This window comes from Heloderma suspectum, chromosome 1, assembly GCF_057233095.1.
Source record: "Heloderma suspectum isolate Gila_16-S chromosome 1, 16-S_ref, whole genome shotgun sequence".
Lineage (NCBI taxonomy): Eukaryota > Metazoa > Chordata > Lepidosauria > Squamata > Helodermatidae > Heloderma > Heloderma suspectum.
The window spans coordinates 419001525-419028491 of NC_139458.1; the positions used below are offsets into that span (position 1 = coordinate 419001525).

General features: G+C 45.6%; 1 protein-coding gene across 6 annotated transcripts in view; it reads left to right on the forward strand.

Annotated features, from left to right (window-relative positions):
* The window catches only part of FOXN2 (forkhead box N2), a 59913-nt gene extending 33862 nt beyond the window's left edge, over positions 1 to 26051 (forward strand). For all 6 annotated transcript variants that reach the window (XM_084829202.1, XM_084829201.1, XM_084829200.1 and 3 more), the window contains exons 3-6: positions 4239 to 4363; positions 9744 to 9808; positions 12167 to 12235; positions 15777 to 26051. In XM_084829202.1, the coding sequence (XP_084685328.1) occupies positions 4239 to 4363; positions 9744 to 9808; positions 12167 to 12235; positions 15777 to 16306 (789 nt within the window). In that variant the 3' untranslated portion in view covers positions 16307 to 26051. The remainder of the gene's footprint in view (positions 1 to 4238; positions 4364 to 9743; positions 9809 to 12166; positions 12236 to 15776) is intronic.
* Positions 26052 to 26967: the final 916 nt, after the last annotated feature.

The window sequence follows — 26967 nt, forward strand, 5'->3', positions numbered from 1 at the left end:
AGATCTTTTATAGCAGCATTCGCCAACCTGGTGCCCTCGTGTTGGACTGAAACTCCCATCATGCGATGGCTGTACTGGCTGAGAATGGTGGGAGTTTCAGTCCAACACATCCAGAGGGTACCAGGTTGGGGAAGAACGCTTTAGAGTTTGTCTTGACTGAAACAAAAGTGGGTGAGTTGTAGGAAATACATTAAGGGAAATGACTTCTTCAACTTCATTTCTAGTGATGAACAGAAGTGACTGGCTAGGAAAGTTAAGTGCAGCTACCCGCTGGGGTTTTTAGGCAGGGACCTTTCCAGCCTGCTACTCAAGATCTTTAACTGGATATCACAGGGATTAAACCTGGGACCTTCTGCCTGCAAAGCGAGACCTCTGCCACTGAGCTGAAGCCCTCTCTTCAACTGATGGCGTTCTCGTGTTGTATTGTAGGTTGTCAGTCTGTCCCAGAGCACTGTTCTTTAAGGCAGAAATATGGCCATAGTTCATGACATTACCCTGAGTACTTGTGAGCAAAAGAGAGAGCCAGTGTGGTGTCGTGGTTAGAATGTTGCACTGGGACCCAGAAGGCCTGGGTTCTAGTCCCCATTCTGCCATGAAGCTCACTTGATGACTTTGGGACAGTCACTGACTCGCAGCCTAACCTACCTCACAGGGTTGTTGTGAAGATAAAGTAGAAAGGATGAGGATCATGTATACCGCCTTCGGTTCCTTGGAGGAAAAGCTGGGATATAAATTTAACGAGCAAACAAAAGCATTGGTACTTTCGTGACAGCTCGTATTTTCTCAGGATCTTGGTACGACTGTACTACAACAACAACAACAACAACAAATGTGTGTGTTCAGGTTCCTGAGTGAGTAACCTTTGATTGGATTGGGACAGCTTAGTATCCAGACATGACTGTGCATACCTCAAAATAAAAATGGAGCCCTGGGTGTATTCCAAAGCTGCTATAAAGTATGTAATCCAGGGACCAGTGAGTTGTCTAGAAGAACCATGATGTAGCAGCACTGTTTGAAATTTAAGCAGGAATGGATCTACTAGTTCCTTCCCTGGATGGGAGATCACTGGGAGTCCCAGGTAAGAGCAGGGTAGTAAATCTATCTTCCAGTTGTACAGGTAACCTGTAGCTCAGTGGCAGAGCACATGCTTTGCATGCAGAAGGTCCTGGCTTCGATCCTTGGCAACTCCAGGTAGGGTTAGGAAAGAATCCTCTCTGAAGGCTTTGGCAGCTTCCTCTGTTCCGAGCGTGGTGGTTGTCACCTTAGCCCTGTGCAGGTGTTCACCTGCTTGCGTGTAGGGCGGAAGTGGGGAGGTGGATGTGCATGTAAGCCCCACCCCCAATGAACCCAGCTGCTGGTCAGACTTCATGTGCTGACTGAAAAGGGCTCTGTAAGTGCATTCTGATAAATTCACTCACAGAGCTCCCGTGAGCTCCTGTAAGGCAGGGTTCATGATCGCAAGAGCTCCGTGACCGTATTCAGCTGAACGTGCGCACAGAACCCTTTTCAGAACTTTGCGCTGGCAGATGGGCATGTGGGCATGCTTATGTGTGTGCCCACATGCCCCTCCCTACATTTGCCCTACACCCAAGCAGACAAACACCTGCATAGGTCTCCTGACGAAAGCCAATCTTGTGAGTGATGAAGTGTTATGGTGCACTAGGGCTTGTTCTGAGAACATATGATGCAGCCCCCTTGTGGAAGCTAAGGAGGTTTGGGTGTGGTCAGTGGCTGGATGGGTGACTGCCAGGGGGACTCCCATGTATTTCACCTTGAGTGCCAGGATGGAAGAAAGGTGGCGTATTAATGTACAAAATACAAATCTAACTCTTAGGTGTACGTGCCTTGTTCACTGCATGGCTTGAGTAGAAAAGGAGACAAGCCCGTGTAAGCAACCCTGAGCACCTGGGAGGAAGACTGGAATACAAGTAGGACAAATCGTTGCTATTATGGAATAGCCTCTGGTCATTCATTGCCTGAAGAGAGAGAGATGGCCATGGATTAATGGCTGCAATAAGTCCTAAACACCCTTTTACACAAGGCCACTCCAAATAAAATCCAGTTAGAAATGCAAGCAAACCTGCTATTAAGGAATTACTCTATTAATCGTATCTGTCTATGCTTTCCAGCAGGAGTGAGTTTTAAATGATGGTTGCTTCCAGGAAGCATTTTGAGGCAATGGAACTGGTTAAAAAATGCATGCAAACTTCTATCCCTAAGTTAAAAAAGAGAAAAGTGTGTTGCCTGGGACAAGCCAAAAATTATTTCTTTTAAACCCGCAGTGGGAAATGGGTTTGACCCAGAACACCAGCAAGGGGATGAAAGGCAGGCTCGGGGATTTATAAGGTTGCTGGATCTTCATGTGGTTGAAGAATAAACAGCAGCCCTAAACAACTTGGGACCAGGATACCAGAGGGAGCGCCTTCTCCCTTACCAACCTGCCCGGGCACTGAGGCGAGCAGAGAGCCTGCTCCTGGTGCTTCCCCAAGAACCTATGACCCTATTGGAGCCCACGAGGAGAAGAGCCTTCAGTGTGGTGGCCCCCTTTCTTTGGAATTCCCTGCCCCTGAAGGTCAGGCAGGCATCAACACTGCGTTGTTTCTGGCACCTCCTGAAAACCGTGCTGTTCCAGGAGGCATTCCTTAATTGATCAGTTATGGTTTTTCTTGGCACTGTGTTTCTTAAACAAACATAATTTTAATCTGGTGTTTTAATTTTTTACCCTTTTACTGTTTTATCTCTTGTGTTCACCACTCTGAAATCTGTTCTAGATATGGAGAGGTATATAAATATTGTAAATACAATAAATAAATACAATAAATAAGAATACGTGTGCCCCCTTCCCCTCCTCCACCATGCTGAAATTGTAACATCAGAGATGGGCATGCCTGGTTGCATGATTCCGCTGCCCAAAAAGAGGTGGGTAGAAGAGCACAATTGGTAATTCAAGTGGAGGGTCCACATCATACATTGTCTACATAGGGGAACCCAAAGCGGTATACATGATCCTTATCCTTTCCATTTTGTCTTCACAAGAGTCAGTGACTGGCCCAGAGTCACCAAGTGAGCTTCATGGCAGAATGGGGACTAGAACCTGGGTCTCCCATGTCCCGGTGCAACGTTCTAACCACGACACTACACTGGCTCTCTCTTTTGCTCACAAGTACTCAGGGTAATGTCATGAACTATGGCCATATTTCTGCCTTAAAGAACATGCCCTGGGGCAGTCTGACAACCTATAATACGAGAACGCCCTCAGTTGAAGAGAGGGCTTCAGCTCAGTGACAGAGGTCTCGCTTTGCAGGCAGAAGGTCCCAGGTTTAATCCCTAAACTGCAAAGACCCTTGTTGGTCCAGTAAACCAGAGGAGGGCAGGCTTCTGGCATGTGAGATCTACCTTTTTCTTTTTAATGAGAAATTCGAGGTCCACCAACTGGAGCCAGATGCAAAATGGAGGCTCAGGAGACAAAGTCACCCCGTAAACCATACACTGGGACGACCTGCATACACAAATCTGCACTTGAGTTCCTATAGTGCAGGGATTTCAATTAAGACCTGAAAACCAGCCTCACGCGGTTCTTTGGGATGCCAGTCCTTATAACCAGGGGTGCAAAACCTCTTTCAGACCAAGAGCCAAATTCCTTTCCAGAAAAGCTCTTGGGGGCTGCATTCTAGTGGTGGGTGGAGCTGAAGACAAAAGGGGAGGGGGCAAAAATACCAGCATATTTTAGCTTTAAGCTCTTACGGCCAGTAACTAAGCCTTAGGAGAGGCATGTCAGCCTTGGGGAACCACCAATTGGTGGTTAGGGGGCAGGGAAAGGGGGTGTGGCCTCTGGGGAAGCCCAGGTGGCCGGATTTGGTCCCCAGGCCTGAGGTCCTGCACTCCTGCTTTAAAGTACCAAAGCAGTGGTTTTTTTTATTGTATTTTTCAAGTTGGATGCAGGTGCCTAGAGACTGTGACTTATACCTTTTCTAGAACAGGAGGTCTGCTGAAGTGAATCAGCAGCTGTGGCAGGAGTGATCCTGTAACAGAAGCACAAAATTTTACTGTTGGAAGTATAGCTGGGCAGTACAGGTGGTTCCACGTATGGAAGAGACCATGGAGGACATCTAATCGGACCAGTTCTGCTCAATGCAGGGATCGTGCAGTTACAGCATTCTCTGAAACAGCGCTGCATACATCTGCACAACATTTGAGAACCTCTTTGTATTAAGTGCTGGTGTTCTGTTATTTCCTAGGTGAATGGAAAAGGTTCTCTATGGTGTGTGGACCCAGAGTATAAACCAAACCTTATACAAGCTCTGAAGAAGCAGCCGTTCCCCTCTGCGTTTGCATTTTATACCCCACCGGCATCGCCACTGAGGTAGGATCCTTCTTTTTATTTTTAACTCACAATACAATCTTGGGGTGGGAAGAAATACAGGGTAGTATCCATTGTTAGTCCTACATAGAGTAGACCCTCTGAAATTAATGGGACTTAAGTAAGTTGCGACTAACTTAAATCTCATTAATTTCAGAGGGTCTACTCTATGTAGGACTGACATTGGGTACTACCCACAGACTTCAATCTTGACTAAGGACGCAGTATTGTCCAAAGATCATGATATACTAAAAAATAAAAATGGATAATTAAGTTGTTACCCTTTTTATTTGTTTGTAAAGAGGAAGCACCTGTAGCTCTGGGGAAGAGCACAAGCTTTGTATGCAGGAGGGTCCAGTTCCCCTTCATTTCCACCAAGCAGGACTGGGCAAAATCCTCCTTCCCACCCCCTCGTTGAGACCCTGGAGAGCTGCTGCTGATCAGGAGCAGACAAGACTGGGCTACATTGACCAATAGCTATAAGGCAGTTTTGTATTTTCACCACAAGTGCCAACCTCTTTAAATTATAATTGTCAGGAGCGCTCTAGCGGCCTCTTTCAATATACTCCAATAGCCAAGTCAAGACACAGATGAAAGGATTCTTTTCAAGGCTTTAATCCTTTTACAACTTAATGACTCTTTCAGATGCTAATCACCAGCGACTAAGCAATGAACAGCAGAGTAGCCTATGCTCCGGGTAAGCAGTTGATCCCCGTTTGAAGGAGAGTCACTTGAAGACCCTGAACTTATGGGCTAGGGAGAGATCCTCCCTCTTTCCCTTGGGTCCACGGGAAGTGGCCATTGCTTGCGTGCCAAACGGGCGCTACGCCTCCTTTCTGCACCCTCCATCGCGCGTCTCTCCCTGCATCTGCGTCGAGCGTCTAGCAAGCCCCCCTCCTGCACTTTCTTACTGCTAGGATCACTATCTCAGGAATGCCGGCAGGAGGAATCTCTGCCAGCTGCTGTGCCTGTGAGGGATGAGCTGGCTCCTCTCCCACGAATTGCTGATCCTCCTCAGAATCAGAACTGCTCTGGGGTTCTGTCGGCTCAGTTTCCACCCTGACAATAATTGATATTCTGTTTGAATCTATGAAACATCTTGTTAAACACCCGCCCCGCAAAACCCAAGATGTTTGCAGTAGCTGAGAGAGGCTTAGGTCTGATTCACACATAATGACAGCCCAAGGTACAGGTTGAGTATGGGCTGTCATTGAATTGAGGGCTGTCATTACATGTGAACCCTGCATTATGGTTTAACTATGGATTGTTAAGAACCAAGGAAGAGAACCCATGCTTTGTTGTTGGGTTGTGAACCCTGGGTTGCCTGTGGTTAACAACCCATAGTTAATCCATAGTGCAGGCTTTGCATGTAACGACAACCCACGATTCAATCACCACCCATGTTTCAGTGACAACCAATATTCAATCTGTACTGTGGGTTGTCGTTACGTGCGAACCAGGTTTCTCTGGATTCTGTATAAACCAGGTTGCATTGTATTCCTTGCTAAATATTGACCTGGTTTGCACACAGTGCTAACCCATGGTTTATCTCACCCATAGCTTAATCCATGGTGGGGGGTTTTGCCGTACCCAGAGTTTGTCTGGTAGACGATTGAACAAACTGTGGTTTGTTTTCTCTCTTGGTTGTTTGTTTCCCTCCTCCTTCTCCTGCTCCTGCTTTGTATCCCAAATGCCTTTGCAGCATTGTAGTACTGGCATGTAGAGTGGCTGGGTGTTCTGATCACTCTTGCCCACCACCTCTGTAGCCTGGTGAAACAACCCATGAATAACTCACGGTTCTGGGTTCACACGTAACAACAACCCATGGTTTAAACAACCCAGAGCTCATAACCCCAAAACAAACATGGGTTCTTTTTCTGGGTTGTTTGTGATTAGCAAACCATAATTTGTTAGCATGGCTGGGTACACACAGCACAACAGTCCAGAATTCAACAACCCATGCCATGGGTTAGCGTTACATGTAACTAGAAAATCTAAAATTTGAGGATTGGGACTAAATTATACAGATCGCATAGATTTCAGTTAGGCTCACTTCCAAGTAAGTATTCTTAAGATTGCATGTTCACACTAAACTTAACTTTCTGATGCCATTTGGACCGCACTGTACATTTTTAAGGGGGATGGTAGGGCAGTGGTCCAACTTTGAGGAGTTGTCCCTCCCAAGCTGAAGATGACCCAGGTGAGCATGGGAAGTAGCACATCAGCCATCTCCAACCTGGCACCCTCCAGACGTGTTGGACTGCAACTCCCATAACTCCCAGCCAGCATGGCCATTTGCTAGGAATTATGGGAGTTGCAGTCCCACACATCTGGAGAGCACCAGGTTGAAGAAGGTTCCAGGAGACAGATATGTGCAGGGAGAAGAGTGTACAATTTGCTAGCTACTGGATGAGTTCCTCAGACCATGGTTAGGGTAAAGTAGCAGTCACCCACAAAAATGCCTTTTAGCCAAGGCTGTTCATAACACTAGTGAGAATCAGCATTATGAAGAGAAATCCATTCTAGCTATGAATCTGATGGTGAAAATATCAGTTTTTACTTTACTCAAAACTGACACTTGGCTCAATTGAAAAAGCATTAGACGCACTTTAAAAATCGACATAACTAATTAAGGCTCTATGTTGTTATTTTAAAGAGAAAATCCTTAACCTAACAAAGATGAAAGCCTTCTTGGCAAAATGTCAGGGCCAATATGAATTTTTTAAAGCACAGGTCTGCAAGAACTTAAGTCAAGCCTATATCTGTGTCTAGCAATAACTGAAAAACAGCTGCTGTGTTTTGTTTTTCCTCTTTTCCAAAAGTACTGAGTCTACAGCAGCTTCTGTAGGAGGCAAAGAGACAGGATTCTGTAGTTTACCTTCAACTATCCATAGACTGGAGGTTTGGGTCTCCGTCTCCCTTACCTCTTGGCTAATGCTAATAAAGCCAGGAGAGTTAGAGAGGTGTTGGTTATCACACTACACTGGCCTGGTTCACACATACCACTAACCCTTAGGGTTTTTTAATGTATAGTTAACCCATGGTTTGTTGCCCTACCCAGGATTTGTCTGGCAGATGATCAAACAAAATGTGGTTTGTTTTCTTAATCCCTGGGTTGTTTGTTTCCCTCCACCTTCACCTGCTCTTTCTCTGTATCCCAAATGCCTTTGTGGCGCTGTAGTACTAGCATGTAGAGTGGCTGGGGTTTTTTTACTGCTCTTGCCCACTGCCTCTGTAGCCTGGCGAGAAACCTATGAACAATGCACAGTTCTGGGTTCACATGTAACAACAACCTATGATTGAAACAAACCAAAGTTCACAACCCAACAATAAACCATGCATTCTCTTCCTAGGTTGTTTGTGGTTAATAAACTATGATTTGTTAGCACAGCCACATTAACACATCATGACAACCAAGAATTCAACAACCCATACCATGGGTTAGTGTTATGTGCAAACCTGGCCACTGTCTTTTGCATCTTTCCATCCCTGCCACATCCCAGCCTTGAAAACGGGTGCTTGTGCCTTCAAATGGAGAACTAGGCTGTAAAGATACTAATTTAGACATATTTATATCCCACCTTCCATGAAATCTTATAACTGTGGCTTTCAATAAGAACATTAACATACTGTGGACCCCTATTGGGGTATGGTCCCTTGGCAGGTACCCGACCATGCCTGCCCTCGATGTCAGCCTTGCTTCACTTGGCCAGCAACTAGTGCCTGGGTGATGAGGCCTTTTAAAATCATACAGGCAGCTGAAAGTACTGAAATATCTTCCCTGGGGTAGATTTTTTCACTGCTGCAGGAAGGACATGCATGGCTTCCAATCTCCCTTCCCAAAATAGACTGGAATGCAGCAGAAATTCTTGCCATAAGGACTCGGTTAACAGACACTCATTACAGACTTAGGCTGAAGTCACTTTGGGCAAAGTCTTTTGAGGTGGCCTAAAAGGATGTGGTTGTATTTTTGTTTTGTTTTGTTTTTCTTTAAAGTAATAAAGATTTAGGGGTATTTGGCATGGGAAGCTGTCATACACTTTGAATGGGATTTTCAAGGCCTGTATTTGAGCTTGGTTTGGGTTCTGGAGTAAAGCCAAATCCAGGGATTTGGAACAATATGGGGGAAAAGACTAAGGGGAAATTCTGAGTCTGTGGAAAGGAATGGCAGGATAAGAGCACAGAACAGGTGCTCATTAATAGGGGTTCTAGTCCTCAGAATTATGAAGAACTGGAGGTGGCATCTAGGAACATAGGAAGCTGCCTTAGATTATGTGTCAGCCTAGCCCAGTATTGTCTATTCTGGCAGGCAGTGGCTCTCTGTGGTCTAACGTGGAAGTCTTTCACATCACCTGTGACATTATCCTTTTTTAACTAGAGATGCTAGGGATTTACCCTGGCATCTTCTGTATGCAAGGTATGTGCTCTACCAATGAACTATGGTCTCTCCACAATAGAATAAGAGTGACTGTTGGGTCCATTTCACACATCAGGCAGCACCCAACCTGGGTTTGCCATCAAGAGTATGCCCAAGGCAAGCAGCAGCAACCCATCCTCACTCTGAGTAAGCCAATATGATAGAGATGTTTTCCAAGTGCCTGTTTGTCGCTTTCACATTTTCAACGTTAAAAAAAATGTTAAATGTGTTCACCCTGTCTGTAATAAATACAGAGTGCCACTCATGTATGGCAGTTGGTTTAGAAATTGGCTCTGCATTCAACAGCTGCACTAGTTTAAGACCTACCAGGTCAGTGGTGCTTCTTATTAAAGGCAAGGAAGGGGGAACGTGATAGAGGTGTATAAAGTTATACCTGGTGTTGAGAAAGTGGATCGGGAGACATTTTTCTCCCTCTCTCATAATACTGAAACCCAATGGGGTTCATCCCATGAAGCTGATTGATGGGAGATTCAGGATTCAAAAAGAAGTACGTCACACAGTGCATAGATCATCTGTGGAATTCGCTAGCTCAAGATGTAATGATGGCCACCAATTTGGATGGCTTTAAAGAGAACTGGACAAATTCATGGAGGATAAAACTATCAATGGCTACTAGTCTTGATGGATATATGCTGCTTCCAGTATCAGAAGCAGTATGCTTCTGTCTACCAGTTGCTGGGGAACAGGAGCGGAAGGGTGTTATTGCACTCATGTCCTGCTGGTACATTTCTGACAGGGAACTGGTTGGTCACTATGTGAACAGAATGCTGGGTGAAATGGACCCTTGGTCTGATTCAGCACAGCTCTTCTTATGATCCTATGCTATGTAATTTCCAGCAGAAGAGAAACACTGCCAATTCAAACTCACTGAAGGTGTAAATATGGTTAGATCAAGTGAATTTCATTTTTGTTAGCAAAGTCTGCAAACCTTTCCCTCTCTTTCAGTGGTTCATCGTCTCCTCGCTACTTAACCTCAGTTCTGAAACAGAGTCAGGGACGACCTATCAAAGGTAGGTGTGGTGTTAGTTGACCCCCTTTTAACTCTCCTTTGTATTGGGGAATTGTCCAAAGTCTTGGTCCATGGCTTGTACAGATGCCATGGCCAAATTATGGCTCGGAAGCAAACTGTCAGGGGGCCCTAGCCGGCCTCTTTCAGTCTACTCCAGTAGCCAACTCCAGACACAGACAAAGGATTCTCTTCAAGGCTTTATTCCTTTTACAACTTAATAATTCTATCACCAGCGACTAAGCTATGAACAGCAGAGTAACCTATGCTCCGGGTTGGAAACAGTTGGTCCCCGTTTGAACAAGAATCACTTGCAGACCCTGAACTTATGGGCTAGGGAGAGTCCCTCCCCTTTTCCCTTGGGTCCTCTGGACGCGACCGTTGCTTGCGCGCCAAACGGGCGCTAAGCCTCCTTTCCGCGCCCTCCATAGCTCGTTGCTCTTTGCGTCTGCATCGAGCATCCAGCCAGCCCTCCTCCCGCGCTTTTTCACTCCCAGGACTGCTATCTATGTCTGGAATGCCGGTAGGCGGAATCTCTGCCAGCTGCTGTGCCTGTGAGAGATGAGCACGCTCCTCTCCCACGGACGGCTGTTCCTCCTCAGAATCAGAACTGCTCTGAGGTTCTGTGGGCTCAGTGTTCACCCTGACACAAACTATGATTTGTGGTAGTCATGGTTTGCCCAATTTGTGACCTAGTACAAATGGTGTGGCCAAGTTATGGTTTGGCTGTTATGAACAGGCTTTGGGCTCGCGTATTCCAGTCGTGTGCTTGGATTCACTTCTGTACTTCCCGTCTTGCGAGGGAATCTGAACGTGTGAGGGGAGGAGGGAGCACATAAGCTCAAACCCCACTCATGATGGCCAAACCATAATTTGGCCATGGCATCTGTATGGATCACAAATTGGGGAAACCATGACTACCGCAAATCATGGTTTGCCTTCAAACTAGAACTGGAAACCATGGTTTGAACTGCCAACCGTTGTTTGGTTGTGACATATGAACTGTGCCCGGATTGGTTCTAGGAGAGCCATTAAAGGTCTTCTTGCTTGACATAGCTGTTCTATGGTAGCCATATAGCATAATGTTTAATTTATCTTGGTATATTGTGTTCTAGCGTTAAATTAGTGAGTTATTGGATTTGAATGGTGGTGATCATTTTTAGTGGTGTTATAAGTACCAATCGCTGAGGTTAGCACTGCTTAGGAATCAAAATAAACACATGCAACTGTACGCATCAAGTACTCTGTAGGTGAGGGTTCTACAATAAATTAGTTGAAGAGAAAAGCAAACCTTGGGCTGGTGCCAAATAAGATGTACAGTGCAATCCTGTGCATACTTATTTGGAAGTAAGTCCATGGGACTCTCAAGTAAGCGCTTTTTAGGTTTACAGTGCAGTCCTGTGCATGTCTGCTCAGAGGTTCCATTGAGTTCCATGGGACTTATCTAAGAGTAAGTGTGTATAAGATTGCAACCTTAGTTTTGTAGTGTAAAAAGCTCTCCTCCCTTCAGAGTCCTGCTCTCTTGCAATCTTCCTGTCTGGTCTCTTGCACTGATTTCATCTGAACTTTTTAACCTGATTTCATCTTTTTTAAACAACTCCATTTACAATCCTCACTCATCTAAACCTTACTCGATTTCCCACTTATGATTTAGATCAGGGTTAGTCAACGGGGTGCCCTCCAGAAGTTGTTGGACTACAACTCCTGTCATCCCCATCCAGCATAGCCAATGGCCAGGGATTATAGGAGTTGTATCCATAACATCTGGAGGGCATCTTACACTTTTCGACATCTCAGTCTGTATTTCCTTTTCCTATGCCTCACTCCCCAATTCCCTTGTTTTGCTACTCTGGCTGGTTGCTCCTTCTGACTTTGCAACTGAATAACTAAACACGTAGACTCCCCAGCCTTGTTTGACCAATGGGCACGTTTGAAATTTTGAGACTGTGCCACGGGCACTCCCACAAAATGGCTGCCATGATGAGCATGGCCAGTCAGAAAACACCTATTTTCCGGCAGGACACTGGTGAGGCTAAAAGAAAAGTAACTTGCTCCAAACCGTTTTTTAAAAATAGGAGGGGCAGGGAGCTTGGGAGTGGTCCACTGCCACTTTGGTGCTCTCAGCCACCATGTTGGGGACTGCAGATGTAGAGGAGACTGGGGTGTTGTGCCAGGATTGTGCTCATCCATTTTGAATTTGCTTTAGCAGAGAGGTAATCTAGAGATTCTCACTTGGCTCTCAAGATCGCTGCGCACCTTGGCTAAGACCCTAAACTTACCTTGTTTGTTACATTAATATATCATCACGCTTCATTCCTCCAAAAGAAACCTAATCAGGGGACAATTTTCTTTTCCTTTTCAGAGTCTGATATCGATGCTGCTACTGCCATGATGCTCTTGAATACGTCTATCGAACAAGGGATTTTAGATTGTAAGTGCAGGAAGTTGTTACTCAGTTAAAAAAAATGCTGCTGTTTTTAAAGTCCTTTTCAAGCACACATTTTTAGGAGTGGGCCTGAGTTAGAGCAACTGACAATTTGACAGAAGAAAATTCAATAGGGTTTCGTTGCTCCTGATTTTTTAAGGCTCTCTTTAGAGAATTGATTTGCCAGTGGAAAAAAAGGTAATGCACTGATCTTATGGTATAATGCAATGATCTAATAATATGATGCACTGATCTTACGCCCGCTCCCTTGGCAGAAAGTCCCCATTGTGTTCAGTGCGGTTTACTCACAGACAAGCATGCATAGGATTGCAGCATAAGTTGCTTTCTCCTTATAAGCAAATGAAATTTTCAAGGCACAGTGAAAACAGCCTGGCCCTATACATGTCTACTCAGATATACCTCCTATTTAGTTCAATGGGTCTTACTCCCAGCTAAGTGTGTATAGGGTTGTAGTCTCAGTCTGCTGCAGCCATGATAAAGGCATACTCAGTTTTGGGAATGAGTCAGAAAGGGATTGAAAATAAACCAGCAAGTGTCATTAATGCCATTATATTTTATAAATCTGTGGCACATTTAGAACCCTGCATATGGTTCTGCTTGCCCTGTCTCAGTTATAGTAGACCTGGAAAAGGTCCAGAAAAGGGTAACTAAAATAATCAGAAGTGACAAAGCGTCTTGTGGCACCTTAAAGACTAACAAATTTTATCCTGGCATAAGCTTTCATGGACATCCTGGCATAAGATGGATGAAGTGTTAACCTCAAATTGGCGGATTTATATATACATGCTGCGGTAGGATGGGGTGTGTGATTTCCAGTTGCATAAGCCTCTGTCGTTTCTCCCTTAGAGTGCAATCCTATGCGTGTTTAAACAGAAAAAAGTCCTACAACTCCCAGCATTCCCCAGCTAGCCATGCTGGGAGTGGCAGGACTTTTTTCTGTCTAAACATGCAAAGGATTGCGTCTTTAATCACCTTTTTTTCCTGGAAATTAAAAATCCAAACACTTGAGTACTAGGGAAGATATTCCAACTCCACCCCACCTCCATTATTCTTGAACAAAGAAATTTCAAAGACCAGTATATCAACCTGAAAGTACTGAAGGACAATTCATAGAGATTCAACTCTGTTTAAAAAAAAGATGATTAAGGGAGACATGATGGAGGCTTATGCAGCTATGAGTGGTGCTAAGAAAGTGGATAGAGAGAGGTTCTCCCCATCCACCTATCACCATCTTTCATAATACTGGCTCTTGGGGCCATCCAGTGAAATCGATCGGTGGGCAGACAAAAGTCCTTCACGCAACACATAATTAATTTATGGAATTCACTTCCACAAGATGTAGAACACTGGAATATAGGAGGCTGCAAGTCAGACCCTTGGTCCATCTGGACCAGTATTGTTGACACTGACTGGCAGCAGTGGCACTTGAGGGTTCCAGGCATGGGTTTTTCCTGCCCTACCTGGAGATGCCGGGGATTGAACCTGGGACCTTCTGCTTGCAAAACAAATGCTCTACCAGTGAGCTACAGTGATTGCCACGAGGATAGATGACTTCAGAAGGGGACAAGACAAATTCATGAAGGATCTATCTATGGCAATTTAGCGTGGTGGCAATTTGGAAACGCCATCTTCAGAGTCAGTGGACCTCTGAATATCAGTTGATGGGGAGTGACAGCAGGGGATGGTCTGTTTCTCTCATGTCCTGCTTGTGGGCTTCCCAGCGGTATCTTGTTGGTCACTGTGGGAAGCAGGATGCTGGAGCAGATGACCCTTTCTGATCCAGCAGGGCTCTTGCGGAAGCTTGAAAGTTGCACACAGAATGCACGTCTAATCAGTCATCTCCATAGTTGGAATCGACATCCTCCAGGTGGGCTTCAGTGCTCTGTCTTACTTGTAAACAATGACACTAGTGCAGGGGTGCAGAACCTCAGGTGGGGGACGTGGAATCCAGCCCTCCGGGGTTCCCCCAGATGGCTACACCTCCTTCCTCTGGCCTCACACCCTTTCCCTCAACCACCAATTGTTTGGGGGTTTCATAGCTTTGGCATGCGGTTTTTTCCACATTCTGACAGGTTGAAACTGCCTTTCCTAAGGCTTAATGCCCCTGTTCACACGTAACGCTAAGCCACGATGGTCAGGGAACTTGCACTAACTACAGTGGCTTAGTGTGTTGTGTCGGGAGAGAAAAACCCACTAACCATGGTTCTAGAACCACCGTGGGTAACCATCCCCCTGCAGCAGGGTTAAGGGGCCCCAGGGTGGGTTACCATTGTGTGTGGCAGACTCTCTGGCAGTTAGAATGGGCTCCTAGTGGTTTCTAGGCTGTGAGTATAGAGACGGTGGCCTAGGGCATCCCATACTTCCGGCGATGCTTTAGCTTTCTCTATGGTTGCTGTCGCAGAGTGATGGATGAAGCAGCCAGTACATGTGTTTCACAGCGCGAGGGCTGCTGGGATTGCCGGCAGCAGGAAGATAGTTACGGTAACTACGAAAGGGGGTGGTTATGGAAACCATGCAGCACCACGTGGTTCCCGTTCATATGGCGGGTGCATGGCTTGTGGTTTTGCTACCCCCCCCATAGTTACCCTAACTACCCCCCCACTGTGTGCATAAGACTGCCAGTAAAATATGTTGGGGGGGGTTGCCCCACTCCCTTTTGCCTTCAGCCCCACCCACCACTGGAATGCCGCCCCCAAGTGCTTCTCCAAAATGGAATGCGGCCTGCAGGCTGGGGGAGGTTCTGCACCCCTCCATGAGTGCAGTAGGACTTGTGAGAACATGCTGGGCATAGAGAAGGGACAAGGGTGTAGGACGATGGGAAGATTCAGTCAGAGTACTGGAACCCCCTCGCAGATCTGCTCCAGTCAAGCCCATAGGAGCAGCTTTGGGGAGGGCACTAGGAACTGCAGTGGGAGGGAAGGGCTGGAAGAGTGCTAGCGGGAGCACAGAGCGGCATGCGCGGAGCAGTCTATAGCACCATCAACATGCATAGTGCTTTGCAGAGGGATGTAATGAAAAAGAGACATCCCTGCCCCAGGGAGCCTATAGTCTACATTTCAGCAGGGAAGGAAACACAGAGAGATGAGTGTAACAAGGGATGAACAGGTGTTTCAGTAATACACTTATGGCAGCCTTCCCCATGCTGGTGCCCCCAGATGTTTTGGCCTCCAACTCCCATCAGCCCTTGCCAGCATGGCCAACGGTCGGGAATGCTGGGAGTTGTGATCTGAGGGGCAACAGGTTGGAGAAGGCAGCCCGCTGGCTGCGATGTCAGTGGGCGGTGAATCCGCTGCAGGCTTCAGTCAGAAGCAGTCAGAACTCTGTAGGAGCTACTATGCCTCGGAGAGCTCCATTAGAGTTCTGACTGGTTCTGGCTGAAACCCAGAGCGGATTCACCACCCCACTGACATCGCAGCCACCAGCCCTCAGTGGGCTGCCTTAAACCTCTGTTTCATGTCTGATGAAACCGGAAGCTTTCGGCAGCAGTGACCACCTCAGTTCTCACGAGGCACTTGCTTTCCCTTAGGTGAGAAGCCGCAGCCCCTCAAGCTCCCCAAGAAAAGGAACTATAGCAGCACCTGCCACGGCACCGCGAGCCAGGAAGAGGCCAGTTCTGCGGCACCCAGCATCGACCCCAAGGAGGACCACAACTACAGCGCCAGCACAGTGGCCTCGCAGCGCTGTGCCTCCCTCTCCAGCGTGTCTTCCCTGTCCTCCATTGATGAAGTCTACGAATTCGTCTCGGAGGCCAGCCGAGCAGGGAGCGACGGCAGCGAAGGGTTCCACAGCGAAGCGGACACGGACGGCGACGAGGACGAGGATGACCCGCTGGCGGACAGTGGTTACACCTCCCAGCCGTGCGCCACTGCCTCGGGCAAGGCTCCGCCTCGCCAGAAAGCCCTGGAGGAGCTATGCCAAGAAATCGACGAGGAACTGAAAGAGGCTGCTGGCTCCCTGCTCCATCTAGCCGGGATCAGCACGTGTCTAGGTTCCCTAATAAGTACTGCAAAGACCCATAGCCAGAAACGGAGGAAAAAAAATAACGACGCAGTGTGACAAGATACGCCTATCAACAGATATAAATGCATATTTTATTTTTTAGCGTGGCAATACTCCTCTACTTTTTACCCTCCGCAAGGGAGATCAAAGCCATAAAAGGACTTTTTGTTTGTTTGTTTGTTTGTTTTTAATTTTTGCAGATTATAGTTTTGCAATTCAATTTTTTTTTAATCGCAAGGGTGATGGTTTGTAGGCATTGAAAAACTTACCTGAATCGTGCAAAACAGGTGGGGAGGAAAATTGATCAATTCGCCGTCCCATAATAATTTTAGCAAAGTTTGAATATTCGAGATTATTGGTGGAGTGGTTGGATTCACACAGACACCATGGCCAGTATCATCTCGGGCTCCAGGCGGTCTTGTATAGCTTTTGGGGTCAAATGGAGTTTGAGGAATGCATTAGCCTGATGCTCTTGGGACTCTGTGTGTAGAGCGTATGCGCTGTGGAAATGAAGAATTGCACCTGACTTCCCAGCATGCCGGTGTTACATCAAGATCTACCAGGTGTTCATGTCGGTCATTGGAACAGGAGCCTACATGTAAAGTCCAGTGTGGAAGTTGGAGGGTTAAGGATTGAGCAGATCCTTGCATGCATTGGATTTTGCACATGTAGGCTCAGGACAAGACTACACATTACATTAATCATGTAGCACGTAGCTCTTTTTTCTTCTCCCTTTTTGTTTACTCTAATGTAAGTGTATGTGGCCCCAATTCAGATTGAGACCACTGTGTTTCAAGACAGGAGGGTTAAACTCTCCCCTGCCCCTCAAGTTCATCCCAGTTCTGCCCTCCCCCCATGGGGTGTGTATGTTTTCATTACAGACTTTCATCTTTTTTTTAAACCCCTGACCCCCGCTGGGGGGATGACGTTCAGGAGAAAAACAGGGGGAAGGTTTAACCATCCTCCCCCCCCCCCAAGTGTGGTAGTTCCCATCAGAATTGGGACTGCACACACTTACACTAGAGTGGAAAAAAAGGACACGCCCCAGCTGTGTGATTAGCGAAATATGTTGTTTGGCTCTCAGTCTGTGTCAGACGTAGAGATCAAGGACTGCAGACCCTGGGCTCCTGTTCCAAATTGGCATCCAAGACACACACACATCAGGTGGGCTGAAGGTGGAGCAGGTGGTTCAGGAGGGGGAGAATAAGGCACGGCAGTCTCCCTCTCTCACTGCTTACATGCACCGCAGAGGAACAGCTCTGTCTGTTGGGATCCAGAATGTATGGCTGGTTGTGACATAGGGTAACTTTACATGTTCTGATTTCAGTAATGGCCAAGACATGGATTTTTATCCCTTTCTTCCAGCTCTGCTTCCAATGTTCACTAACAGTGTTCTCATGCAAAGTCAAAGGTCTGTAATAATCTGAATGCTATAAAACTGCCATCATGGACCAGTTCTCAATTGACTGATATCTGCAATTATAAGATAGGTTGTGGGAGAAGAAATGTAACATGCGAACAAGGATATTTTGGGGAGTTTAATCTGGGATGGTTAATCTCCACTCTCTTCCTCCTAGAATTTCCTTCCTAGTTGTAGCACAACGTAAGGAGCTGGTTCCTTCTCTTGGTTATTTTTTAAATTATTTAAATTATGTTTATTATATCTTAGACCTACAGTGCACACGTTTATTTGCAAACCCAAAGCCCTTCTTGCTGTCTTGATACCCAAATGAAGTGAAATACTGATTGCTAAATTGAAAAAGGCTATTGCAAAGAGAACTTCGTGCTTACATAATGGAATGGTCATCTATTTTCTTTTTTAGGTTAAGGTAGCTGATACTTGCCTATTTCTCACAAAGGTGCAATACCTGTTCTGGGCTGTACCATTGCATGCTGCAGGTGACAGCTCATGTGACTGAATGCTCTTTCAGATGAGAAAAAAAACTGCACATAGAAATCTAGATATCGGGTGAAGGATCCTAGCTTAGCCTTCTTGCCGACATCTAGTTCTTTATCTGTAGATAACTTTATTGCATGGTGAAGCATTCCATCATGTGAGCCCCCACCTGCGCTCTGAAGTGGTACAGTCCAGATAGGTTTGCTGCCTGAATGAGAAGTAGCCCTTTCTGACTGTATTCTTATGCCACCTTGAAGACTAGCCCTTTTTTGTTTTCCCACTGCGTGCTTCAGTGCTGCACTGTATTAACTCAGTATCACTTGAAAAGCTGGTATACAACATAAAACCTGAAAGGGGGACTATTTAAATGTGTGTGTGAATATGCACATTCTCACACATAACACACGCACGCGCTACTTAAGACACTGAGAGGAGCTTAGAAAATATGTGCTGTTAACTCCTAGCAGTCTCCATCTTTCTCGGGTAGGAGTAGCACTTGAGGTGAGATTCCTGGTTTTGCCATAGAAAGTACATGTAGCCAGAATGGGCCCTTCCTCTTCATTTGTTATTTCAGCAATAATATAATCTCCCTTGCCAAGTTTCCAGATGACCCAAGAGCTCTGTGGGAGCTGTGCTATGGCTCAGCATGACAGTGCATGGAAAATGTAAATGTGGGAATGGTAAAAGATGTACCTGTTTTTGTGAGAAGCCGTAAGTGTGGCCTAACTCCAGGTGTGGGCACAGTAGCTTCCTATCTTCATGTCCGCAGCTCTTTTTGTGAGTTGCTGGATTTTCACTGCACACAGGCATTATCTCAGGAAACAGTTGCATGTGTTAGCATTCCCATGTGCCATAAGGCACTCCTGGGTTTTCTAAGATGGCTACTGTGTTCATTCTATGCCCTTATGCAGCTACAAGAGGGAGACATGTTTGCCTATGAGACGGACCGGCTGCAGTTCAAAGCCAACTGTATTGTCCAGGCTAGGCTTTCAGTTGTTCCTGTCTGTTGTATTGATTTGTTTTTGAGGGTGATCTGTGTGTGTCATACGGATTAGATGGGCTGTACCCACAGATTCAAGTTCTGAGATGAACAGCTCTTTTCTATGGGTAGAGTGGGAAGCAGGCCCCAGTTGGAATGAACAGCAGTCTCTCCAAGAAATGCCTCAGCAGTGTTCTTATGCAATTCCTTGTCCTTCCAGTGGATACTGGCACAGGAAATGTTTCTGTGCAGTGGATTGGGGGGTTGTTGTGGCCTGTAGTTCTGAGAATGCCTTGAACATTACGTAATGGTCAAAGAAGAAGTGTAGCTTATTCTGCCTGGTTTGAAGGGGCAGCTTGATGTACCATTTAGTCTTCACATTTATTTCCTGTGTTTCCAAGTCTGTGTGTGCGCGAGAGAGAGGGCACAGGTGGCCAGTTAAGCAAATGTTGGGATTGGGAGGTGGGGGGGTGTAGGATGGCTCAAAATTGCAGAGAATGAAGTCCATGTTTTTGCAGAGCAGAGTGAAGCCAAATTTCTACTAACGGTACAGAGCTTCCCTGGCTTTTTTAGTGACCAAGCAGGTGGTCAGGGGTTTAATTTCACTGCCTTTTCATGAATAGTGCCTCATATCCAGTATAAATTCTGCCACTATCATTCTAGTAGCCCAGGGGTAGGCAACAAGTGGGCTGCTTGCAGTCCCTCTGCCGCTACCGAAATGTGGCGGTGTGGCAGCAAAAAGGGGCCGATTTCCCTTTGTTTTTTTAAAAAGCAAGCCATCGTTTGCCACTGAAATTCAACCGTGTGGTGGAACAGCAGTAAAATCGAGCCAGTTTTAAAGAAAAATTGGCCCTCTCTTGAAATTCAGCACCATAGTCAGGGCAGGCGTGTGGCCCCTGGTGTCTTCCAGGGTAGGGGAATTGGGCCTTGGGCCCCCAGAAGCTGCCAACCATTATTGTAACCCATCTATAGAGGTCCAGTGCCTTGGCCAAGATCCAGTGAACCCAGCCAGCCCTTTCGTCTTTCCCACTCTGGAACAAGAGCAAGCCAGGCTCTCATGTGGTTTGCTGGATCACAACTACCATCTCTTGCGTAATATCAGCAGAGCTTCTGATGTAGGCCTTACGTTTGCAAGGATCTATGTAGCTTTATTTTAGTTTTTCAGAGCAAAACTTTTGTTTAAATGGTAGTGAACTGTAAATGGCTCTACTTTGTAATCACATTGCTAGTTCCTAAACCAACAAACAAAACCTTTAATGCATGGATATTTGCACGCTCAGCTGTTTGTTCACAACGTTAAGTCCAATGTAAACACAAATGGTGCTCGTTCTATGTGTCGCCTGCTTCTTCCCTTCAGCCCAGAGGCTCTGATGGATTGGCCAAAACGACCACCTGCCTGCCTAAAGTGCTTTTTAGAGCAACTTTCTGTTATGGTTTTGCTTCCCAGAAGTTCAGCTACAAGTCAAGATGGGAAGGGTTTATGCATCTGCCTACTGTCAAGTCAGACATGATATTTTGTGATTATTTCTAACATGTCTCGATTTCTCCACCTCATTAAATACTCTAGTAAAACGTGTTTTTAAAATTCCACCAAAGCAATATAGAATCAAGGAGAAGCCAGAATTGAAAAGCCCCGTGGGTTAGAATGCATCTTTAAATACGTTTTTATTTGCTTTTGAAAGCTGTGCGATGAGGCCTCTTTGGGCAGAGTGCTCTACTGTTGTTGGGCCACTACAAAAAAACACAGCCTGCTTAGAGTAGCGCTAGATTGCACTTTGCTAAAAGATGGTATCTGAAAGAGAGCCCCACTTGCTGAGCTTGGGGCAGTTTATATGGAGGAAGGTTTCCAACAGATGTGCTCTTTAAGGCTCTTCACCAATTGAGATGTATCCAACTGTGCCCTTGCACTAATGGTATAGCACTAGGGTAAATCCACCCTAGCCAAATCGCCACTTTTCCCATTGCCCTAGCATGCACTAAGTTACATTGTGCAACCATTGGTTTACACTGGTGCAACACCTTTAGCACTGGGGCCCAGTTGCATTACTATCCATATTCTCAAGCATGTTTATGTCTTTTATTTTTAATTAATTGTACTGAAGTTTTCAGCTGAAAGATAATTTAAAATAAATAGCAGCAACAAAACAGTAAATGCAAACTGAACTCCAAGAGCTCAGTGGTCAGTTTGCATCATTGGGTAGAATTTAGTTGCAAAATATTGAACTCAATAAAGGACACAAGAAGGTGAAGATTTGACAGAAATGCTGAGACAGAAAAGAGCAAACATATGCCCATGTCTGAACTTGCGAATGTCTCTAGTTTGTAAATCCTTCCCATGTTGTGGTTTTTGCCACAAGTGTGACTTGTGAGCCCATTCCCTTAAGTGAACGACAATGTACTTTGTGGTCCTAAGCACCTGCAGCATGGGAATTTGATGTGAATTCACCGCTCGCAAATGGACAAGCCTGTGTATATTAAGTGCAAATGCACATTTTAAGTCCTGTATATTGTGTTGCTGTCCCTCCCCTTTAACACTTGTCCAAAATAATGTGTTTTAATAACTTATGTGATGTGACTTTGTTTTCATAGCAATGCAGATGACAGGGCTGTCTTATCAAGAAAAGTGTTCTTTTTGGTCTTACTGACCTTTTGAAAGTCAACAAGAACTAAATTAAGTTCTGGCTAAAACTGGCCACACTTTAAGAAATTGAGGCTACTTTTCCCTAGAACTCCTTTGCTCTGTCTTGTCGTTTTACTTTTAGGACAGAATTTTGAACAGGCCAGATGTAAGGCAGGTAAGACTAAGAAAATGATCTGACCCATTAGAAGTTCTGTCTTCCGTCTCTCATTTTTTCCAGCAGAAATCGGTGTGTGCACAATGGTCTCCCTATGTCCCTCGTTATTAAGGAAGTGTCTAGTGTCCTCTTTATGCTAGGAAGTGTGTAGTGCTCGTTAGTGTTGGTAATGCTTTCCCTGATAGTTTTTTCTTAATTGACCATGTCCAGAGGCAGAGCAATAAAAGTGTTAGGTGGGAACAAAACCACTTTAAAGTCCTACTTCAAGGGCTGCAGTGGGAGCAGAACAAGAACTCTTTTGCCTCCAATGCTTGAAATCTGGACTGCACATTACGCAGAATAAGGTGGTAGAATTCTGGACTGTACCACTTCCAACTGCTGGTGAAAAGTAGTATTTTTTGCTTAAAAAAACCCTCCCAACCTCCCTGGATGTAGTAAATCACATCAGAGAGAGGTTTCCCATAACCGTCTTCCTGATAATGCTAGTTTACTATGTCCACGGAGCTTTTTATGGTATGGAGTATTCAAAAATAGGACTCTCACTCCCCTGCATTTTTGAACTGGTTCTTTCCAGAATTTTACATTCTGCATAATGTGTAGAGCAACTTGGACCGCGGGGAATAAAGTGTGAAGGGTTGATTCCCTTTTGAAATGCACTGTGGGAAGGGCGTAGGCAACGGAACTGCCGCATCAAAGTCTCTGTGGTGGCTGGAATGCAATTCTCTTGTCTGCACCATGCCCTCAGTGGTTTTGCATGAGAGGTATACCATCATTGGGCAAACCTATTCATGGGCCTCTGCTTCCTAATTTCTTATCCCTGGATGGAGGGGCTACGCATCCTGTCTGCTGCTTTAGTCCACACTGCGTAAGGTATGTAGGACCGCGGGGAATGAAGTGTGAAGGGTTGATTCCCTTTTGAAATGCACTGTGGGAAGGGCGTAGGCAACGGAACTGCCGCATCAAAGTCTCTGTGGTGGCTGGAATGCAATTCTCTTGTCTGCACCATGCCCTCAGTGGTTTTGCATGAGAGGTATACCATCATTGGGCAAACCTATTCATGGGCCTCTGCTTCCTAATTTCTTATCCGTGGATGGAGGGGCTACGCATCCTGTCTGCTGCTTTAGTCCACACTGCGTAAGGTATGTAGGACCGCAGGGAATAAAGTGTGAAGGGTTGATTCCCTTTTGAAATGCATTGTGGGAAGGGCGTAGGCAACGGAACTGCCGCATCAGTCTCTAAGGTGGCTGGAATGCAATTCTCTTGTCTGCACCATGCCCTCAGTGGTTTTGCATGAGAGGTATACCATCATTGGGCAAACCTATTCATGGGCCTCTGCTTCCTAATTTCTTATTCCTGGATGGAGGGGCTACGCATCCTGTCTGCTGCTTTAGTCCACACTGCGTAAGGTATGTAGGATATGGGGAATAGGGACAGTGGAGGCTGGTGGCTCCGATGTTGGTGGGGTCATGAATCCGCTGCGCTGACATCAGAGTCACCAGCCTCCACTGAATAGGCACATTCTTTGCCTTCATTGGCTATATTCACACAAACCTGTGTGCCTTCCTCTGGCCAGAATCTACACAGAACTCTGTTCTAGCAATCAGAGTAGCCTTCCCCTCCCTGCTGCTCTCCAGATGTATTGGACTTCATCCTAGCTGGCTGGGGATGCTGGATGTTGTAGTCCAACACATCTGGAGAGCACCAGGTAGGGAAAGATTGACAGAGAGAAATGCTGGACTAGTCTTGATCCCCACCTCCCTGCTGAAGTCCTTGCTTTCTTTGCATCTAGTTAGCTCTGGTGCATTGGGAGACATCCAGGTGATGCTGTTTGGAACAGGAACATTGCAAATCTGCCCGCCCCCAGCTCTGGGATATATCCACCCTCTGTTGCTTCCCACAACATGGGCTGGAATGACCAGGGGGCAGGTAGTCAATAGGGCTAGAGAAGTATTATGGGGCGGACAGTGTATCCATGCATTTTTGCAGGTACCGTGGTCTTTGCAAGCCCAAGCACCAAGCCAAGAGTCGTTGCCTTCTAAACACGCCTTGACAGGCTATCACTGATTTTCTAATTGTTCAGTGGCGCTTCTCTGCTATATATTGGTCTCTCCTTCCTCTTGGTGTCTTGGTCTTTTCCTTCCTATCAAAAGACATAGTGCTAACTGTAGAGTGCATTTGCATTACTTTTTCAGGAATAGTTGAGTCCCTAGATGACAGCTGGAGTAATAATCCTTCTTTTTGTCTATACCAGCCTTCCTCAACCTGGTGCCCCGCAGATGTGTTGGCTGGGGGATTATGGGAGTTGTAGTCCAACAGGTCTGTAGGGTGCCAGATTGTGGAAGTCTGGTCTGTACTACATGCCCTTTTAATATAAATTCCTGAATTAGAGATTATGTGTCTTCAGAAAAAATACATGGTACAGTCCTCCCTGGCCTAAACCCCTTTAGAGTGCTGGGGTCGGTTGTATGATTGAATGATTCTTTCACAATACAAAACGGGCATGTCAGGGAGAAAGTTAGGCTAAAACTCTTCTCCTAGACATGCTAGCTTTCTGTCTACAGGGAGGTTGTGTGTGAAGCATTCAATCGCACCATCTCCCCCTTGTATTCTATATAGTATTGTCCCAGGATGACTATACTATTTTCTTACCACATAGCTCATCTCTTACCTACCCTTGGTTTTTGTTCATACTGAGAGAAAGGAAAGAGAGGGTAATCAAGCCCCCATGACCAGGTGAAAAGGATAAACAGAGCCACATCCTGTTTTTTTTGCCGGCACCAAAATAGGAGTAGGTCTATCTAGCTGTTGATGCTGAACACTGGCTAAATCTCTTTGGAGGAGGAGGCTACCATTGGGAGCAAGAAAGTGCAACTGTGGTGGCAGTCATTCAGTAACAACTAATTTGCCACTCTTTCAGTGAATATATGTTTACGGTGGAACTGTTATGCTGCTGCATAAAAGGGCTTCCCCATGCCAATTACTCCCCTGTAATCTGCAGGATCACTTGCTCTGGGACACGCTCCTCTGTTGTGCTCTTCCACTCCAGGGCCACATAATTGGCTGCCGCTGGTGGGGAAATGCATGGGACATCATGATGACATGAGAAATTACTTTGGCATTGTAGGGGGTGAGAAATGGACGTGGGCATGCCAGTTTGAGCATAAGGCATCATTTCGCCTTTCGCACAATTTTGAAGGGTTGGGGGCTTGTTTTTGTTTTTAACTTTTGTGAATGAGTTCATACCAAGCCATCAGTTTAGCAGCATGTAGAAGGTAGGGTGGAAAAGTTGAATGAATCCTACCCAAATCCCAGAATTAACTTGGAGAGATTTCTGAAAAAAGCCTGCCCAGTCTCGAGATAACTACTGAGGGTAGTGCCGTGCAAATCCCCCCCCCCCATATCCCAGTGCTAAATTATAGCTTCCATGAGACTTGCAGGCAATCCTTTTTAGAAAACCCCAACTTTGAACTTGTATGGTTTTCAGCTTCTTTGTTTGGTTAAAGCAAAAGCACACCCCGCTATGCTAATAATGGGGTAGTCAAAATATTTATTGAAAAAGAAGAGTATAGTATTTTTAAAATATCGTACCTGCCATTTATTTGGGAAAAAGCACATTCTCCACAGCTTAACTGCCAGTGCCAATAAAAGGTCTGTTTTTAGAAATGTACATTTTTTCCCTCAGACTTAAAAGTGCATAATTTAAAAGTATTATGTTGCCATCTTATAGTGATATGAGACCATTTACAATTGCCAATTCATTGTAACTATTATTTATTTAAAAAGTTGAAACTGTAAGAATGCTTTTGGATCAAAGTAACCAGAGTTCTTTTGAAAGATTCCCATTAGCTTGTCGTCATCGTCGTCCCCCCCCCCCCCCCCCGGCGCTAACATAGCATAAGAAAGCTCTTTGGATTTACTTAGAATAACTCTGCCAAGTAGATGAAGACGGTTCTAACTCTTTATTCCCCAAGCCCAGTTAAGTAGTTTACCTGGTTTAAAGACAATTTTACAAATATTTTAGTTTTTGTATGCTAACCTCTATTAATTAAAATGTTTATGGAGTTTATTTTTACCAAAGAGATGCAATTCATTATGATAAAAGTATTTCAAAATAAACTTTGTTTTATAACACTCTTGAGTTATGTACGTGTTTGCTTTTTTTTTTTTAAGATATGTTTTTTTAAAGATGTTTTTTAAGATATGGTTGCAGATACTGATTTTTCAGAGACCCATCCCTGTAATCTCAATGCAGTTATCCTTCATATTTAGTGCCTGGTTAGCATCCTTTCCCTTCCACTCCACCCGAAATGGCTGGGGGTGGGCACACAGAAGGTGACAATTGCACGTTTATCGGGAAGAGGCGCAGATGGGAGTGAATTCTCTCCCTCTCATGCATGTGCTTGTATCAGGGGTGCAGAACATCAGGTCTGGGGGTCTGGTCCAGCCTGCCTGGGTTTTCAACCCAGCCCTTTGGGGTTCCAGCTGCCCTTGACATGGTGTTGATTCTATCATGGTTCTTTTAGCCCCCAGATAAAGCCCACCTACCCAAACTGGAAACTCCCTAGAAGCTTTTTGCTCGGCCAACCTTCCTCAACCTGATGTCCTCCAGAGGTATTGGACTCCTAACTCCCACCATCCCCAACCAGCATGGCAAGGGCAGGGGATAATGGGAGTTGTAGTCTGACACACTGGGAGGGCATCAGGTTGGGGAAGGGTGTGCTACGCCAGCCAGTCCAAAATGCTAGTTCAGATTATGCAACAACCGAAGCTGCCTTTTTCAGAGCCAGAGATGACTGGTAATCTAGTCCTGTGTAGGGATGCTGGATAAATTTGAGATAGACTAAAAAGAGCTCAGATTTCTAAGAATCAACCTGCAGAATCCGCTGCGGAGTGCCCCCCTCAGGCCGCGCAGAGTCCATGGACTTTCGGATGATTTTTTTACTTTCCTGAAATGTACGCATATAAATATGTGGGAAAATATGTACGTTTCTGCTGAGGAAACGAATGGAATGGGGGACAATGTGCTAAATGCTATGCAATAAGGTAA